The 19,725-nt window shown below is 49.0% G+C and overlaps 1 protein-coding gene across 4 annotated transcripts in view; it reads left to right on the top strand.

Moving 5' to 3' along the window:
- The window catches only part of Jade2 (jade family PHD finger 2), a 49,073-nt gene that overhangs the window by 8,696 nt on the left and 20,652 nt on the right, over positions 1 to 19,725 (top strand). For all 4 annotated transcript variants that reach the window (XM_069993780.1, XM_069993778.1, XM_069993777.1 and 1 more), the window contains exons 3-6: positions 372 to 429; positions 3,824 to 3,942; positions 12,848 to 13,005; positions 18,959 to 19,107. In XM_069993780.1, coding sequence (XP_069849881.1) covers positions 372 to 429; positions 3,824 to 3,942; positions 12,848 to 13,005; positions 18,959 to 19,107 — 484 coding nt within the window. The remainder of the gene's footprint in view (positions 1 to 371; positions 430 to 3,823; positions 3,943 to 12,847; positions 13,006 to 18,958; positions 19,108 to 19,725) is intronic.

Below are 19,725 nucleotides of genomic sequence, written 5' to 3' on the forward strand. Positions count from 1 at the left end.
CAGCTCACCAAGACAGAGTGGATAAAGGGCCGTGCAAAAGAACTACTCAGGGACTTGGAAGTTAGATAGTCCAATTGAGATACCCTGGGTTTGTACTTGATCTGGGCAAAGACAGTGGCAGATAGGAAAATAGCCCTACTTCCATAGCCAGCTGCCTAGGATTGTACCTTAACCTCGATGAACTACCTTGGAACCTCTTCCCACCATAGGGCCTCTGTGGGTGGTGGGGTAGGAAGCAGGTGAGACAGGTAGGATGAGTCTTGTCTTTCGTGGAGTGTGGAGAGGTAGAGAATGGAAGTCTTTTTCTGAGAGCTTGAGGATTTCCCAAGCCTTCCACGAATATAGTGAGCCTGTATTGCCTTTCGTTACAGATGGAAGAGAAGAGGCGAAAATACTCCATCAGCAGCGACAACTCGGACACCACTGACAGTAAGTCCCTTTCACTTGGAAAAGCATTGGAATAGTTACCAGGTCCAGAGCCAGGGTGGAAGGAGGCTGCCCCATGGTCTTAACTCAACCCAGGGCTATGCTGACAAAAACATAAGTCAAGGCGAGCCCCTTTGTTCCTGAGTGCTAGCATTTGCCCTTACAATGGCCTCCAAGGCCTTGGCTGTCCCCTTTCTCATACTCACTGTACTCTCTAGGTCTTGCTTGGCCCCTTTAAGGACCTTTTATTTGCTGCTCATAAGAAATGCAAGAAGAAAAAGTCCCTCTGGCTTTTCTTTTGAGTCAGGGCCCTTCTGGAAAATTCCTATAGTATCAATGCAAAGCTTGTCACTATTAGAATTACCTGATAGGTATCATTTCCTAGCCAGTGGTAAACTCCCCTGATGAGTTACGTCTTGCTCAGTGCTGTGTCCCTAGCTACACTCCGGCACACACTAGGTGCTTTGTCAGTGCTGACTGAAGAGATGAAGGAAGAACTTCAACCTTCATGGGATCTAATCAATAGAATCTTAGAATTACACTATGTCGGGGCTGGGAAGGTGGCTTAGTGGTAGAGCGCTTGCCTTGCATGCCTGAGGCCCTGGGTTCGATTTCTCAGCACCACATAAGTAAAAAGAAAAAAGCCGGAAGTGGCGCTGTGGCTCAAGTGGTAGAGCGCTAGCCTTGAGCTGAAGAGCTGAGGGACAGCGCCCAGGCCCAGAGTTCAGGCCCCACGACTGGACCCCCCAAAAAAAAAAAGAATTACACTATGTCTGGGATAGGTGTGCCAGGTGAATGCTTGGTGGTAGGGGGTTGTTATCTAGGAGAAAATGGGTTTAGGGAGCCTCCTCTGAAATTCAGAAGGAAGGGAGGTTTGTGCGAGATGAAGTCATAAAGTAGCTGTTCTTCAATGGCGCAGGAAGCCAGGCCTGCCTGTGTCTGAGGAGCTCTGTCAGCCATGGGTAGTAGGAATAGTCTGCCAAAGACAATCTCACCTCACAGTGACTGCCTTGCAGAAGGCCAAGGCTAAAGAAGAAGCTATACTAGTGGGGAGGCCAGGTCTGGAACCCTGTACCTCCAGACATGTTCATGCAGATGGTGAATTTGTGGCATTTGTTTTTTTGGGGGGAGGTCCGGTCATGGGGCCTGAACTCTAGGCCTGGGCGCTGTCCCTCAGCTCTTCAGCTCAAGGCTAGCGCTCTACCACTTGAGCCACAGCGCCACTTGCGGCTTTTTTCTTTTTGCTTATATGGTGCTGAGGAATCGAACCCAGGGCCTCAGGCATGCAAGGCAAGCGCTCTACCACTGAGCCACCTTCCCAGCCCAATTAGTGAGGGCTCTTCCTTACCCTGGTTCTCAAAAGTTGCACAATCCTTCAAGAGACAGAAGGTTCATCCCTTCCCCTACCCTCATTCACCTATGCCGTGGTTTTCCTCTGATGTCCAACCTGGCCAGCCCATCCTTCCTATAACATATCATCCTTCTTTGGCTACATGCTCACGGCCTGGCTTCCTAGACTGAATAGCTATGTCCTCCACTTCTAACTTCAGTTCAGGAAAGGGCCAGGCAACTGCAGGGCAGGGAAGGAGGCATCTGAGCATCTGAACTCTGGCCTTGCCCTACCAGTCTCTACCACTGTCACATTGGGTCTCCCTAGGCCTTCTTTCTGCTCCTTGGGGGACTAAGACTGCAGTCCTGTAGTCTAGCAGGGGCCTCAAGACTAACTATTAGTGTTGAGTAATTGTTATATGCCAGAGACCATGTTAAGATTTTATGAACATAGTCCATTTAATCTGCCCTTTCAAGACTGTTCATCTTGTCCCTTTAGTCAATTCATGTAACTACGACCAAATATATGAGATAATTATCATTAAGGTTTCCTTAACTTACAGGTTGGGAGATTTCAGTCCATGATTAGATTGGCCCCAATAACCTCAAGATCTCCCATAAGGCTCTCTGTCCTAAAAACTCATGGGACACCTTCTAGTGCCATTCAAGGGGCCAAATCTTTAACACATGGACCTTGTAGGGGGCATTTATCTAAACCATAGCACCATAATTTTATAGAAAAACTAGCCAGGTGCTCATGGCTCAGTTCTGTAATTCTAGCTACTTAGGAGGCTGAGATCTGAGGAGTACGGTTCAAAGCTAGCTCAGGCAGGACAGTCTATGAGACTTTTTTTTTTATATTTTATTTTATTTTATTTGAGAACATACTGTACAGAGAAATCTTTTTTTTTTTTTTTTTTTTTGTCGATCGTGGGGCTTGAACTCCGGTCCTGGGCACTGTCCCTCAGCTCTTCAGCTCAAGGCGAGCGCTCTACCACTTGAGCTACAGCGCCACTTCCGGTTTTTTGGTGGTTTATTGGAGATAGGAGTCTCACGGTCTCTCCTGCCCCGGCTGGCTTTGAACAGCGATCCTCAGATCTCAGCCTCCTGAGTAGCTAGGATTACAGGCGTGAGCCACCAGCGCCCGGCTCTATGAGACTTTTGTCTCCAGTTAACCACCAGGAAAGCAGAAGTGGCACAGTGACTCAAAGTGGTAGAGTACTAGCTTCCAGCAAAAGAGCTCAGGGATAGTGCCCAGGCCCAGAGTTCAAGTCCATAACTGACAAGAAAGGGAAGAAACAAAGAAACAAAGAAAGAAAGGCAAACTGAGGCTTGATCTCAGCCCTTAGGAAGTGGACGCAGGAGGATCTTGTCTAGCCCAGGCTACATAGAAGACTGTATTGCAGAATCCTATTAACCCTATGGTGGTATATTCATAAGATACTGGGTCAGATATAGAGCCTAGGAGTTTCTTTTTTTGGGTCTGGTGGTGGGGCCTAAACTCTGGGCCTGGGCGCTGTCCCTCAGCTCTTCAGCTCAAGACTAGCGCTCTACTACTTGAGCCACAGCGCCACTTCCGGCTTTTTCTGTTTATGTGGTGCTAAGAAATCGAACCCAGGGCCTCATGCATGCAAGGCAAGCGCTCTACCACTGAGCCACCTTCCCAGCCCCGAGCCTGGTAGTTTTTGCATCTACTTCAGAGCAACACTTCCCATTGCTTTTGGCTCCCTGCCTTTGCACCCTCCTGGAATCCTCCCAGACTCTGGTGATGTTCTTTACGTGGAGCATGCCTGAAACTTGTTCTACTCTTAACTGAGGAGCAAGCAGCGCTCCCAAAAGGGCCAGGATTTGTCTGGACCACATAGTAAGCTAACACAGACCCCTGAAAACCACCCCAGGAGTTGGTGAGTGGAAGAGAGAAGCATTGTGTCTCCCATTCATCATTGGACATTGCTTAGAGAGGCATCCACCTCCTGATCATGCATTCCACAGCTTAGAGGCAAACTACACTTGGTGAGTGGTGTTCCTGGCCTTCTAATTTGCCTCACAAGCTCATTTCTGTCTGCAGGTCATGCTACATCTGCATCAGCATCTGCATCCGTGTCTGCATCAGCCTCGAGATGCTCCAAGTTGCCCAGCAGTACCAAGTCGGGCTGGCCCCGGCAGAACGAGAAGAAGCCTTCCGAGGTGGGTGGTGAGGAGCCTCCAGAAGAGGTGCCCGGAGCTGACACCTGTGGTCTGGAGGTCTAACTGCAAGGGTTCCACATGTTTTAAAGATCACCCTAGAATTCCAAGTAAAGAGTAGTGGTGAAGAGCAGAGAAAGATTAAAACACAGAGGAAGTGTACCATGGGAAGGGACAAAGGAAGCATTCAGTCCATTGGGGGAGAAGGCGTACAGACATTTATGTGTTTGTTTTTTGGAGCTTTTTTTTTTTTGCTGGTCCTGGGGCTTGAACTCAGGGCCCAAGTGCTGTCCTTGAGCTTCTGAGTAGTTAACTGGGGATAAGAGTCTCATGGTCTTTTCCTGCTCTGGCTAGCTTCCAACCATGATGCTCAGATCACAGCCTCCTAAGTAGCTAGGATTACAAGCGTGAGCCACCTGCTCTCTCTGACAGACATTTGTGTTTAAGTGGAGGAAGAATTAGGTTGTCTTAGTCCCAGGTATGGCCTGATACCAAGATAGTCAGACATAGGGAGACAGAGCATTCCTGCGAGGGGGCTGACACCGCAGTGTGTTGGGGAGATGGTGGTGGCTGTAGGGCAGTTTACCTGCACTTGGTAAGTTGTTGGAAAGCTGGTCCTGTTGATTTGAGAGGGGCCTTTCAAGGATGGTAGACCAGATGACACAATCGGGTACTGTAATAAAAAGCTTCTCTAGCCAGCACCAGTGGCTCAAGCCTAGCAATCCTAGCTACTCAGGAGGCTGAGATCTGAGGATTGCTGGTCAAAGTCAGCCCAAGCAGGAAAGTCCATGAGGCTTTTACCTCCAATTAACTATATAACAAAGTGGGAAGGACTGGGAATGTGGCTTAGTGGTTGAGCGCTTGCCTAGCATGCATGAAACCCTGGGTTCAATTCCTTAGTATCATATAATCAGAAAAGGCTAGAAGTATGCTGTAGCTCAAGTGGTAGAGTGCTAGCCTTGAGCAAACAAAGTTCAAAGACAGTGCCCAGGCCCTGAGTTCAAGTCCCAAGACTGGCAAAAAAAAAAAAAAAAAAGTGGGGGGAAGTAGAGCTGTGGCTCAATTAGTAGAGTTCTAGCCTTGAGCAAAAGAAGCTTAGGGTAGCTCCCAGATCTTAAGCCCTAGGAGCAGCAAAAATTAAAATAAGTAAAATAAGATAAACATATATGTAGTCCTGAGTGGCAGGAGCTATTGTACCCATTGGAAAACTGAGGATCCCCACAGAATCCTGCCTACTCCCTCTAGGGCTGTTCAGTTGGGAGTGGAGGTGGGGGGGGCGGGTAGGGAACTCTAGGGCTGGCTCCTTCATTTGATGCTAAGCTCAGTTAAAACGGGTCCCTTCCCCTGTCCTGTTCTCTCCATCCAGGTCCCAATTAGTTGGGGGGGGGGGGAGGGGAGGGCAGGCAGGGAGGCTGTCTATACCCAGGATCACAGGCCTGACTGGGAGGAAACAGGTGTCAGCCAACGCTGAACAGAAAGAACAATTTGCATAGGGCAGAAAATTCCCCTGCCTCTTGGGTTTTCCAGCCCAAGGCCTCTGTGCCTAAAAATAGAGTGGAATTGTGGGTAAGGGCCCTACTGGGGACTGGCTTTATAGGCCCAGGCCAACACCCAGAGACTCTGAAGGTGGCTGTGAGTTCTTACCTAGAAGCATTCCTCTTCTCCCTTCCCCCTCCTCCTCCCAGCTTTGGGCTCCTAGAGGGCTGAGGAAGCTTCCCTCCCTTGAACCCTGGCCAAGGACAAGCTCTTCTTCACATAGCCAGCTGGAGAGCAACCTGTGAGGTTTCCTTCACCCTCTAAATGAGAAGGTTGAGCTGTGGCCGGCATAAATTCTGAGTTATGGTGGGGGTAGAGAAGAAGCTGTTAGTGAAAGCTTCCAAAATATTTGGCTCACAAGAGGGTGGAGAGGAAAGCAAAGACTTGGCTGTCGAAACTGTTGGCACTCAATCTGCTCTCTGGTCTGCTGTGTGCTCTTCTGTGAATGGGCTGGAAGAGGGAAGGGGACCTTGCTGGTCACTGGGGTCTGAGAGGGCATAGGGCATCCTGGCAGAAGGAGCATTCTTGGAACCCATTTGCCCAGCACCTTATGGCTTTTTTGGTGATTCTTTGGAGATAAAGGTATCACAGACTTTCCTGCTGAGGCTGGCTTTGAACCATGATCCTCAAATCTCAGCCTCCTGAATAGCTAGGATGACAGGTATGAGCCACTGCGGCCTGGGTGGGGTAGGGAATTTAAGGATGAAAGTATTCAGCATCACACTGACAGTGGTCATTCAGCCTCCCATTCCCCAACCACTATTAGTATGTCTGGGGCTGGGGCTTTAGACAAGGCAGACACCATTCCCAGTACGGACAAATGTGTCTAACAGGTGGTTCCTTGAACATAGAGTGAAGTGTCCCTGGGCTGAAGAAAGTACTGACCAGGAGTCAGGACCCTGGACAGGGATGGGGTCCTCTGGCCCAGCTTCCCATCTAGCCCTTAACCTGGAGTGCCTCGAAGGGATGGCTCTGGGATACTAGGAATCTGGGTTGGGATTTTGGTGACACCCATAAAACTCTAGAATCTTCCCCCAGGATCTCCCTGAGCAGTGAAAGGAATGGAGCCCGGGTCACAGCGTGCATCCTTCCTCTGCTTGGAGGAGCTCTGCCTAGAGAGCCCTTGTTGTGCTTTGTTGGCATTATTGTGTCAATTCTGCTGGAGCCTATGGGGTGGGCTGGGCCTGTCTTGCCTGGTAACCTAGCCTTTGGTCTTTGTGGATCGCACCTTGGAGAAGCTGTCTGATTGGAGATGACTCTTGCACTTGCTAGAAACAGTCTTCCATCCATCCCCACTGGTTTTAAGTGGTCTGGGGCAGACGGAGGTACCAGTACTTAAGTAAATAGAAACCTTCTGGCTGGGGACCTGGGTTAGAGCTTCAGCTGCAGACATCCCCTCCATTTGCCTAAGTTAGGAGTTCCTGGCTTATTGCTCCCCAGAAGCTTCTTTGTTGTGGATGGGTGAGGGATAGTACAAGCTGTGGCTACCTTGAAGTGACTGGGGTTCTCCAGCCTGGTTCTGGAACTTCAGGCTTGGCCCTAGCGTGTAGGTAGGTGGTCACAGTCTTCAGCTCTTCTCACTGGTGCTCAGAAACCGACATGCTTCTACCAGGTGTGAAGGACGGTTGGGGAAGAGACCTTAGAGACCTGGAAGCCAGCCCTGTGGTTTGTATTGGAGGCTGTGTCTTCCTCAGGCCTGGGGGTAGACTGAGAAGCAGGAAACACAGAGCAAGCAGTGGGGATTTCCCCCGGCAGGCTGGCTGGAGGTGTAGAAATCAGTATTTTCATGAAGTCATCATCCCCAGAAGCGAAGCCAGCGAGCACATGTGGACCCCAGTGCTACTGTTGGCACTGAATGAGATCAGCAAGCCCGAGGAGGCCAGTGCTGGCCAGTGCCAGAGGAAAGCAAGCACAGGCCCTATCCCTGGGGAGCTTGTCCTCTTGGCTGTGAGCAGGATGCAGGTGCTTGCGTAGGGAAGTGTCGGTTATGGGAGATGCAGCCTGCTTTGCCTGAGGGCCCTGGCTTAGCCACCAAGGAACTCTGACTCTTGGCAAGTGATACTTCTCTTTCTTCACCTCAGGATCATCATCTGTAGAGTCCTCTGTGGACCCTACTCCGGAGATCCTTTCCCTGGGATCCAAGCAACCTGGGGATGGGGCAGCCAAAAGTGAAGGAAGGGAGCCAGGGTTTTGGGGATATCAAGTAAACAAGCCATTCCTGAGACAGAATAAGGAGGTCCCAGAATAAGAAAGGCGTGGGCATTGGGATCCAGTGGTCAACTGTTTTGTAGCCCTTGGTGATAAATCAGTGTGGACCTAGAGGAAGAAATGGGGCCTTTGCATGTTGCCCAGGAGCCCTTTCCAGATGACCAGGGACAGAATGTCCTCAGGGACAGGGCCTGAGAAAACAACTTCTGCTTTGAGCAAGGGATGTCCCCAAACCCACTGGCCTCTGAAGTTCCTGTATGAGGACGCCCTTCCCCTCTCCCCTGCCTGACTCTAGTGGCAGTAAAGGTACAGCAACTTGTTCCAGTCTTTAAGAATGGGTTCCTGGCCGGGCACTGGTGGCTTACACCTGTAATCCTACCTGCTCAGGAGGCTGAGATCTGAGGATTGCCATTCACAGCCAGCTGAGGCAGGAAAGTCCAGGGCACACTTATGTCCAAATCACCAGTAAAAAGCCAGAAGTAGAGCTGTGGCTCAAGTGGTAGAGCCAAAAAGGCTGAGGTACAGCGCCCAGGCCCTGAATTCAAACCCTAGTACTAGCACAAAAAACAGTAGGTGGGGAAGGGTCTTAAGCCTGCCATAAGGCATGGTTGCACACTCCTGTGATTCTAGGCTGAGGGAAATAGGAAGATCACAGTGTGAAGCTGGTCCCGGCAAAAACGCAACACAGTAATCCTCTCTAATAAATAACTACAAAGCAGCAGAGGAGGAGCAGAGATATTTCCCAGAAGTTTGGAGTAACCTAATGTATGTTAAAACAAGGGTGATATCTGTTGTAGTACTATGCAAAATGCTCTCACAAGTTGGGAGAACACAGGAGAACCACACACAGGTTCTGGGCCTGCCCTGTGGTTTAGGTTAGGTTTCCAGACCTCCTAGCAGGCCACGGGGAAGAGGGGAGAAGCCTTCTACTGGGCCAGGCACCTGCATTCTGAGAGTCACTCTGGAGTGTGTGTGTGTGTGTGTATGTGTGTGAGTGTGAGATCCACTTTCAGTATTGTCGGGAGCTTTGCTGCTCCGCCAGCTGGAAGGGAGGGCCTCCGGCCTCTGGGACTTGTCTTGCAAAAGAAATGTGCGTAATAAATTCTCTTTTAAGAGCAGGAAGTGATGTTATCCTTAGGAAAATAAGAGAAAGAAATGTTGAGTGGATTTTTAAGTTATTCTTCTTTTTAAATAAACAAAACCAACTTAACCTCGTAGTAGCTTGAAATATGGCTAGGTAGAGGGTGAACTTTTCCAAGAGGCCTTTGGTGTTTGTACTTAATTTTAACTGTACATTTGCTTTGGAGTGAGATATTCTTTATCATAGGGTTTATGCTCTACCACTTGAACCATAGCTCTTCTTTTAGCTGTGTGTGTGTGTGTGTGTGTGTGTGTGTGTGTGTGTGGTTGGCTTTGAACTGTAATCCTCAGATCTCAGCTTTCTGAGTAGGACTACAGGCATGTGAGACACTGGTACCCTGCAGTGATTTAGTCCTTCTTTTGTTAGTATTTTTTTGCTGGTCCTGGAGCTAGAAATCTGAGCCTGAGCTCTTTTCTTTTCTTTTCTTTTCTTTTAATTGTTATCATAAAGGTGATGTACAAAGGGCCTGAGTTCTTTGCTTAAGGCCTAGTGCTTTACCACTTGAGCCACAGTTCCACTTCTGGCTTTTTCTGTGATTAATTGGAGTCACACAGACTTTCCTGTTCATGCTGGGCTTCAAACCATGATCCTCAGATCTCAGCCTCCTGAGTAGCTAGGATGACAGGCATGTGCTACCGGCGCCTAGCTAGTAATTCATTTCTTAAGGAAGTGAAGAACCAAGGTTCCAGAATGAAATGTTCAAATGGCAGCCATAAATCATACTACAGTGTCCTGGAACTCCTGGCCCGTGTCAGCAGAAGTTACCTGTTGTCATTATTTGCTTTTGGAAGTCACTGAGATGTTACTTAGGCTTTACTAAACTGCTTGCTTTCAGCTCTTCCTGGGGAAACAGGTATAAAGAGCTAAGCTTTCAGATCATTGTTGTCTTTGGTGACAAGAAAAGGAGCAGCCAGTCAGGGTCATGTAGTATATTCCTGGGTGACACATCTGAGCATCAGAGGGTCTCCCCCCTTGTCCAGGGTGATGGGGCACCCCCAGCACTCAGGTTGATTATTAAATAAGAGTTTGAGGCCTTTAAACATCTTTTACACTGTTTGAGGAAGCTGCAATTAATTTTCCCAAGTAGCTCGGTACAACTTGGTTGCTAGGCAGCAAAACCCTTGAAAGACGATTTGTCAATTTCGGCTAAAAGAGAAAAGTAGTAACCATTCACATTCTAAGAAAATTGCTGCTCTCCAGCTCCTAACTTCCTTACTGCAGCAAGAATCCCATTCTTCAGTGTCCATTTTACCCTTTCTTTAAGTGTTTTAGGAGTTTTAGAAGAGTTAGCCTTTTCTAAGCCTAACTCTCAGTAATTCAGAACAAACAGATGTGTAGGTGCCTTGTCTGTGGACAGGTTTCGTAGAAATGGACAGACTACTTTGGAAGGTAATAGAGTCCCCAGCTGCTCACTTAGGGCCTTAGGTAGCAGTCCAAGAGTCTGATCTGTGGAAGGATCTTGAGTCATACAACATTTGTTAGCACCTTGGCTGTGCCAGGTTGAGCTCACCTGGAGGAGGAAGACCTGGCAGAAAACCAGGAGATTTTAACGTGAGGGCCATGGTAGTTCAGCTAAAGCCCAGAAGCTGGTGTTGAGCAACACTTCCCAGGAGAGTGTCACCTGGGGCTGGGTTTCCTGGGTGGGAGGCTCAGGGGTTCTTGGGAGAGACCAGGCATAGGTACATATATGTAGACACAGGCCTGGAAGGCCCTCCCTTGGGAAATCCACCTGATCTGGCTTCTGTGACAAGTCATTGGGTGGCGAGGCTGTGGGGGAGGGCTAGATGGCTCAGAATGTTGTCCTGGTCCACTCTGCTGCTTCTACCATGTAGACCTTGAGTTTTTAGGGAGACCCTCCCTCTTAACCAAGGATCTGGGTGTGGTAGGTCTAAGCCTGTCACCCCAGCTCTGTGGGGAGGAGGGGAGGATTGTCATCTGAAGCAGGTCCCAGGCAAACCAACAACACAACAACACTGCCAGCTCCCACTTGAAAAGTATGCCACAAAGGGCTGAAGAGCCTGGCTCAAGTGGTGGAGCACCTGCCTAAAAACCATCATCCCCTGGTTCAAAACCCCCAGGACCCAAAAGAAATGCACTCTTTACCTGACTTACATAACTGTAACCTCTTAGAACATCACCTTTATAATAACGATTTTTTTAAAAAAAGAAATCAAGTTTAAAAAAAATGACACAGGACCACCCCCAAAAATAATAGGTGTAAAGTGAAGCAAAGAGATAAAATGAGAAGTGGCTCCACTAGACATTCCTTTAGCCGGTGATCAGAAAGGGTCTTCCCAGAGGCAGCCACCATTAAGGAACAGCCTGGTACAAGGGTTGTACAATCAGGATTACAAGAAGATTGTACAAGGGATTACAAGCAGGTTATAATCACCCACATCCAGGCCTCTTTAGAGAAGTATCCTCTAGGTGCTCATAGAAGGTTAGCTAACAGCTTTGTCTCAGGTAGACAAACTCCAACTCAGAGCAACCATCCTAAATCACTTTTGGGGGTCAGCTTAGATCCTAGGTTTGCCAAATTCTGTGCTGAGTACCCCTAGGGCACTAATATTGTCCCTTGCTCTGCTGGTTATGGCAGAATCTCCAGAGGCCTCTGTGAGAAGAGGTCTCTGTCAGCAAAGGCAGCTGCTTTTATAAACACCCCCAAAAGCACGCGGTGCCTAAGAGTGTGGGTTGCTTGAGTTTACACTCTCCCATTAGCCGTCTTACTGCTTGCTAATAACATATGCAAATTATCAGGGCTGTGAAATCTTCACCACATTCCATCTTCTGTTTAATTAACATTTAATCGTAATCTGATTTTAATTTTTTTCACACTGGCACCCTAATTAAATGTTAGGGTGTTAGTCTTAACAATTAAATTATATTGGCAAATAGAGTCTTCAAGAAACTTGACCTTTTTCAAGCCAGGGCCTTCCCCAGCTAGAGGCAGACAGTAATTAGATTCTGCAGGTTGCTGCCTCTAGGCCCACCCGGTGCACCCATTCAGCTGCTTCCCACATGGTCCTGGGTTCCAGCAGGTTGCACACAGTCAGTAACGACGCCCCCTGATGGCAGACGTTAGTGCTGAATCTTGGGAGTCTGGGGAAGGCCAACGCCCCTCCCCCACACCCCAGCATTAAGATTTATCTGGTGTGAATCCATAACACGATTTAAACTTCCCCTAGTGATTCCCTGAACAGTCACATACTGTTAGTATTACATTCTCAGAAGCCTTTCTGCCCTTTGATTTTTTTTTTTTTTTGTCTTTTTGCTGCTGCTTTTTTTTTTTTCTCCGCCAGCCCCTACCCTTCTCTCTTAGGTCCATTTCCATCTCTCTCTTCTTCTCCTTCTCTTTTCTCCTTCTCCTTTTTTGTCAGTCGTGGGGCTTGAACTCTGGACCTAGGCACTATCCCTCAACTCTTCAGCTCAAGGCTAGCACTCTATCATTTGAGCCACAGCGCCACTTCTGGCTCTTTCTGCTTATGTGGTGCTGAGGAATTGAACCCAGGGCCTCATGCATGCAAGGCAAGCATTCTACCACTGAGCCACCTTCCCATCCCATCTCTCTCTTCTTGTAACTTGTACTTCAGTGAGTCAAAACAACATGAATTAAGTTTGTCACAATTTTTAGAGTGTATGTGTGTATATATATGCCAGTGCCAATACTAACACTTGAACTTGGGGCTTGGGTAGTATCCTTTAGCTTTTTTGCTCAAGGCTGAGTGCTCTACCACCTGAGCCACAGCTCTACTTCTGGCTTTTTGCTAGTTAATTGGAAATAAGAGCCTCATGGACTTTCCTGCTTGGGCTAGTTTTGAAGAGCAATCCTCAGATCTTAGCATCCTGAGTAGCTAGGATTACAGGTATGAGCCGCTGGTGCCCTGCTCGCATTATTCTTACTGCGTTTGTTGTATTTATAAGAGAGCAGGCAGAAGGCTCACTTCCGTTGTGTTTCTCTGCCTCTTCGCTGGCCTGTGGAGCAGGTCACCCTGACTCCATTCCTGCCCCTCTCTCCCCTGCCAGGTTTTCCGGACCGACTTGATTACAGCTATGAAGATCCCAGATTCATACCAGCTCAGCCCAGATGATTATTACATCCTGGCGGACCCATGGCGACAGGAATGGGAGAAAGGTGTGCAGGTTCCTGCTGGGGCCGAAGCTATTCCAGAGCCTGTGGTGAGGTGAGCCAGATCACCAGGCTGGGGCGGGGGGGGGGGGGGGGCTGTTGAGGCAGAGGACATGGAAGGGGGCTGAGTGCACCTCCATCCTTGGATCTTCATTTGTCTTTTTTCTTTTTGTCTTTTTGCCAGTCCTGGAGCTTGAACTCAGGGCCAGCGCATTGTTCCTGAGCTTCTTTTGCTCAAGGCTAGCACTTTACCACTTGTGCCACAGTGCCACTTCCTGCTTTTTTTTTTCTTCTGTAATTTATTGGAGATAAAGAGTCTCATAGACTTTCCTGCCCAGGCTGGCTTTGAACAGCAGCCCTCATATCTCAGCCTCCTGATAGCTAGAATTCTAAGCATGAATCACCATTGCCCAGCTTTTCATTTCTTATAAAGGACCCTCTAAGAGGGTCTAAAGAGGGGGAGCCAGATGCCCACACAGTAGATGCTTTGGAAATTGTTGCTAGTAGACCAACCTCTGAGTTGACTGTAGGACTGAGTCAGAAAGGAAGTCCTCAATGGACTGCAAAGCCTGCTGGTCTAAGGGGTAGAGAGACTTCTGGAAGCTGTTGGCAGGACATAACCATGTGGCTTTTGCCTCTAGATACAGTGCTATGTGCTTCTCTCAGCACCCTGGGGACCCCTCAGGCAAAGAGGCCTGGTGTCCCCCCTCTCACCATCAGCCTGCTTAAGCTGGGCAGCTTGGGTTATTGGCAGGCCCTTCCCAGCCTTGGCAGCCGCATGGTTATCCTTGAGCCCGTGTAGCACAGCTGTCCCTTCTCTTGACATTGGCACCATCCCTTCCTGGCGATCAGCTTTATGACTGGTTTGTATGTGCCACACAAACGGCTTAGTGCCAGCCCTGTGCTGGGTATGGATCACAGGTGTTGTGGCCCCGCCCAGGTGCGCTGTGGCACAGTAACTCCTGAGGGCTGAGTGCCAGTGACACTTGCGTGGGGCCTTCTGGGAGTCAGAGGAACCCTGGCCTGACTAGTAAGCTTGGAGATACATGCTCAATGTGAGAAAGAATGGAAGACTTTTTTGCTGGTGGTAGTGGTCATGGGGCTTGAACTCAGGGCCTGAGCACTGTCCCTAAGCTCTTTTTGCTCAAGGCCAGTGCTCTACCACTTGAGCCACAGGACCACTTCCAGTTTTCTGGTGGTTAATTGGAAATAAGAGTTTCATGGGCTTTTCCGCCTGGGTTAGCATGGAACTGTGATCCTCAGATCTCAGCCTCTTGAGTAGCTAGGATTACAAGCATGAGCCATCAGTGCCCAGCCTGCATGGAAGATTTTTAATTCTCTGTATCCCCTTCTGCATCATGGGTAAACTTCCTTGTCAGACCAAAGACCTGTGATTAGACCTCTTTGAACTAGTTTCCTCTTCTGTAAGATAGAGATAATGCCAGTACCTGCTGGAGGATATAGCGGTGAGGATTAAATGAGAACACCCATGGCATGTTGTCCCCATGTGTGTCCAGGATGGTGGGGCGGGGCAGGCCATCTGCTAGGCAGAGAAGCAGGTTCTAATCAGATCTGTCTTTTCTACTTGATGCCAATATCAGGTGGTTCTGGAAACATCCGCTGGCCTGGGTAATGAATTACAGATGCTTCCACACCAGTAGCTTGGCTTTGGTCTGCCCGACGGGTACTTTATCTGTTGACATCAGGAGGGGAACACGTGTCTGCATTGCCTTGGCTTTATGAGGTGCATTCCCAGCATACACATGGCTGAGCTGGGCTGACATGAGCCAGGCACTCGCAGCCTGTCTGAGCTTTGGAGAGAATAGCCTGGGGCAGGGACAGGGATCCTCTTAGAGAGTTCTCCCTGCTCTTCCCAGCCCCTTCGCTATCTCCCCCAGCCCAGCCCCTCTGTCTCCCTGGAAACCTGGGCAGCCATAATCACCATGGATTGGAGGGTTTGTGCCTAAGGCTTTGCTGTGCTGAGCCTCTTTTTGTTTCATACCAGAACTGGGGCTTGAACTCAGAGCCTCACACTCTTGCTTGGCTTTTTCACCCCAAGCTGACATTGTACCACTTGAGCCACAGCTTTTTGCTGGCTTGTTGGCGATAAGAATCGCACAGACTTTCCTGCCTGGACTACTGGCTTTGTGCTACAGCCGTTGGTGTTCATATCCTCACTGAATGATCTTCCTTGCCTTACAGACTACTCAGATTGGCTAGATGAGAGGAAGTCGGGAAATTCTGGGGAGTTTCCTGCAGAGCCCACAGGGGGCCTGGGGGTGCTGCTGGGGCCAGGAAATCACAGGCCACAAGAATAAACCTTGGGTTGTCCCTGTGAAGCCCATAGCAAGAATGATGGGCCTGAATGCTACAGTCCCAGTCTCTTGCTTCCTTCCCAGCCTTTGGACACATTTACCCATCTCCTGGTCTCAAAGCTCTCTGGATGAATGCCCCTGCTCAATGTGGCCAGAAGACTCAGCCCAGGGCAAAAATGAACCTCTGATATCTGTTTGCTCCTCTTGAATAGAAATCCCTCCCTCCCCTTAGATCTCGGCCCAGCTTCTGCTTGCTAAAAGCTCAGGGGTGCTGGCTGAGAGGTAGATCTACAACTATGTCCTACCCTGGTAAGCCTTCCAGGGACCAATCAGGGCAGGCAGCTCATAGTTGGAAACCCCAAGAAACACAGGCAGTGCCTTTTCTGGTTTGTAAGGCAGCTCTGAACCCTGCTTCCTCAGAGGGAAGACCTGGATCTTGGTTCCCAGGGGTGTAGCAAGCTGGCAGCTGGCAGGCAAGCCAGGAGTGGTTGGTGTTATATTGGTAGGTGACCCTTTGGACAAAGAGTGCCCCAAACTCTGACTAAGCATATGCTTAGGGCACCCATAAGCCAGGCTGTGACAAATTTATGAGGCTGTGCTTTAAAAAAAGAAAAAGAAGTGACAGTTTGCAACTGCACTGGTTGGACTGAGAGTTAATATTGCTTCGTTTGGAATGGCCTGCTTTGTGGGAACAGCCCACCATCATTCATTAAGGACCTCTTTATATGCTCCTCTTGTTGGGGGTCCTTTCCATTTCTCCTTTACCCACTCAACCTCCTCAAAGCCTCCCTTCTTGCAAAGAGGCCTTTCCCTCTCTCTGCTTTGGGCCCCTGCTTCCCTGCGCCTTGCCTCCTTCCTGTCCCCGTGCTGACATGGGGTATTTCCTGGAGCCTGCGCCCTCCTCACACACAGCTCGGTCATGTCTCCGTGCCATCTCAGGCCCTGCCCTCCCCTGCACATCCTACGCTGAGTCACAGCCCCTGGCAGCCCTGCCTTCGACCCCAGGAGGCCTCCCAGGCAAGTGAGGGGGGCCTCTCAGGCCTGGCAGGCTGGCCAGATGGAGGCCAGGCTCCAGGCAATAACCATGGCAACCAAAGGGCGGGGGTATGGAAAGAGCTGGCATTTTAAACTGGTGTCAGGATTTGAGAAGCAGCACACAGCTGCATAGATGGGACACTCACCCTGCCCAGGGGGGAAAAATATCCTCTTTCCATTTCAGGAGGTGTTAGGTAGAGATCCCAAAGCACTTTCATTCCAACACACACACACATACACACACACTGTGTTTATTAAAGGTTACCTTCATAAATCCTGACAATCTAATCAGCTCTCATAAGGTATGTATGTTATTAGCTCATTTTTGTGAGGACACAGAGCCTTTCAGTGGCAGAGGTGGGCTTTGGTCTACACCTGCAGTCAGAGCCCTACCAAGGGGCCTCAGGGACCCCAAGAACTGAAGGAGAGTTGAGCTCCCAGGTGATCTGGGGCTGGTAGCAGGTGCATATTTGTTTGCAGAGAACTAGCTTGGCCTCCGACTTGCTGCTTGTGAACCTGTCTGAGAAAGAGCCAGGTATGTGTGTAGTGATGGTGAAACCATCTGTCCTTCTGATGCCAGAGGACAGCTGGACTCAGTTTTTCCTTTCGTGGGGAGCAGTCCTGGGGCTTGACCTCAGAGCCTGGGCACTCTCCTGAACTTCTTTTGCTCAAGGCTAACATTCTACCACTTGAGTCACAACACCACTTCCAGCTTTTTCTGAGTAGTTCATTTATTTTTATTTATTTATTTTTTGGTTGGTCGTGGGGCCTGAACTCTGGGCCTGGGCACTGCCCCTCAGCTCTTCAGCTCAAGGCTAGCTCTAACACTTGAGCCACAGTACCACTTCCAGCTTTTTCTGCTTATGTGGTACTGAGGAATCGAACCCAGGGCCTCATGCATTCAAGGCAAGCACTCTACCACTGAGCCACCTTCCCAGCCCCTGAGTAGTTCGTTTAGAGATAAGAGTCTCGCAGACTTTCCTGCCCAGGCTGGCTTCAAACCTTAATCCTCAGAACTCAGCCTCTTGAGTAGCTAGGATTACAGGCATGAGTCACCCAGTGCCTGGCCTAGAGTCAATTTTATTGAAGACCTTGGTGTTTTCAGGCTTTAAGAACAAAGGGACTTAAAGTCCTGAAACATACCTGGCTCTATCCCTCTAGGTTTTTTAGGCGAGGAGAGTGGAATTGGCTCTGGCTGAGCAGGGTAGATGTGGGTATGGTGAACCAAAGCTGTAGGTCAGTCTTTTCTGCACAGCCTTTTGGGTTTTCTTCATCCTGTGTAACCCGCAGTCATCTGATCTATATGGTGGGCAGATAATGGAGGAAGGAGAAAGGGGAGAGAAGAGAGTGAGCACTACTGGGCATTAACATCTCAGTTCACTGCCAGGTGCCAGTGGCTCACGCCTTAATCCTAGCTACTCAGGAGGCTGAGATCTGAGGATCACGGTTCAAAGTCAGCCTGGGCAGGAAAAGCTGTGAACCTCTTATCTCCAATGAACCACCAGAAAACCAAAAGTGGCACTGTGACTCAAGTGGTAGAGCACTCACCTTGAGCTGAAGAGTGGAGGGACAGTGCTCAGGCCCAGAGTTCAAGCCCCATGAACGATAAAAAAAAATATCTCAGCTCACAAGGTAAGCCAAGAGCAGAGAGACAAACGACACATATTCTCCCTAATATGTGGATGCTAAAGCCAAAATGCAGAGATATGACAAAGTAAACGGACTTGAGAAACAAAGGACTGGTACTCATCACTCATTTTGTCATATCATTGCTAAATGACTCCATGTTTCTGACCACATGTATGGTATATATATGAGCTCAACGGAGGGACACCAGGAGGAAGACAGAATCAGTGGGAAATGGGAAAACATACAACAGAGGAGCCCGTCAGCTGCCCTGGACATAGATGAAAATGAACTAAGCAACTCAAAGACAGTAATGGGAAGGGAGGAATGAGAGGGAAAGAGGGAACAGCAAAAGGAAAGAAATGTAAATATCACCTGATGTGGAAGAAGTAATTGTATTGTCAAAGCTAATAGAATTCTACAGACTTTATAGACGATGATAATGACAATTTGCCTTGTGAAGGTTAAAAGGTGTTTGTGACTTTTAACTAAGTGTCACTATCCCACACTACTGTAAAATCTGTGAAATTTATATAGTCACCTAATCACAATTTGTTTAAAAAAGAAGAAAAGAAAGTGAGAGAAGGGATGGGTTAGGAGCGATGGGTGACAATGTTGTCAAACACCTTGTATTCATATACTGTTTTGTAGAATGGGCACTTCTTTGTACAACTAGTTAAAGATAATAAATTTAAAAAAAATCTCAGCTCAGCCAGGTGCTGGTGGCTCACGCCTGTAATCCTAGCTACTCAGGAGGCTGAGATCTAAGGCTCATGATCTGATGCCAGCCCAGGCAGGAAAGGCCATGACACTCTTATCCCCAATTAACCACCAGAAAACCAGAAGTGGTGCTGGGTCTCAAAGTGGTAGAGCAACTAACCTTGAGCAAAAAGCTCAAGGACAGCGCCCAGGCCCTGAGTTCAAGCCCCACAATTAATAGTGAGTTGGTCCACCAACTCACTGGATTCTCCAGGCTGATGGAGGAGCAGGCTAATGCCCCTTGCTCTACAACACTCTCTCTTGATTTCTCAGGCTCCTCCCGCCCTTGGAAGGCCCCTCTACATCCTCAAGCAACTCTGCACTTGGTGAGGGCTCCCAGCCTGCCTGGACTAGCCGCTATGACCTGGATGAGATCGATGTCTATTGGCTGGAAATCCTCAACTCAGAGCTCAAGTTGATGGGTAGGTGGTCCACTGTGCCAGGAATGGGGCTGGGACAGGGGGTTGGCATTTTCTTTCTAGCCTCACATTCATCCCCTCCTGAAAGACAGTGGCCCAGACAGGGTGAGGGTCCTGCTGCTCTCCAATGGCTATAGTTTTGGTTCTTTATCTGAAGCTTCTGCAGCCATCAGCTGGAAGCAATGATAGGTATTCACGGAGTTTGAGGGGCATGATGGCATGTCACATGAAGAATAAGAATGAGCTTTCCAGATGCTGATAACTTATTCCTAAAATCCTAGCTAGTCAGGAGGCTGAGCCAGAGAACTGAGGTTCAGATCCAGCCTGGACAGAAAAATCCTTAAAACTGTCATCTCTGAAATAACCAGCAAAAACCAGACTAGAGGTGTGACTCAAGTGGTAGAGCACCACCCAAGCAATCCCGAGGCCCTGAGTCCAAACCTCAGAATGGGCAAATAAAAGAATAAGGGAGCTGGGCGCCAGTGGCTCACGCCTGTAATCCTAGCTACTGAAGAGGCTGAGATCTGAGGATCACGGTTCAAAGCCAGCCCAGGCAGGAAAGTCCGTGAGACTCTTATCTCCAATAAACCACTAGACAAACCGGAAGTGGCACTGTGGCTC

The sequence above is a fragment of the Dipodomys merriami genome, unplaced genomic scaffold (genome assembly GCF_024711535.1).
Source record: "Dipodomys merriami isolate MVZ:Mamm:240054 unplaced genomic scaffold, mDipMer1.0.p SCAF_44, whole genome shotgun sequence".
Classification (NCBI taxonomy): domain Eukaryota; kingdom Metazoa; phylum Chordata; class Mammalia; order Rodentia; family Heteromyidae; genus Dipodomys; species Dipodomys merriami.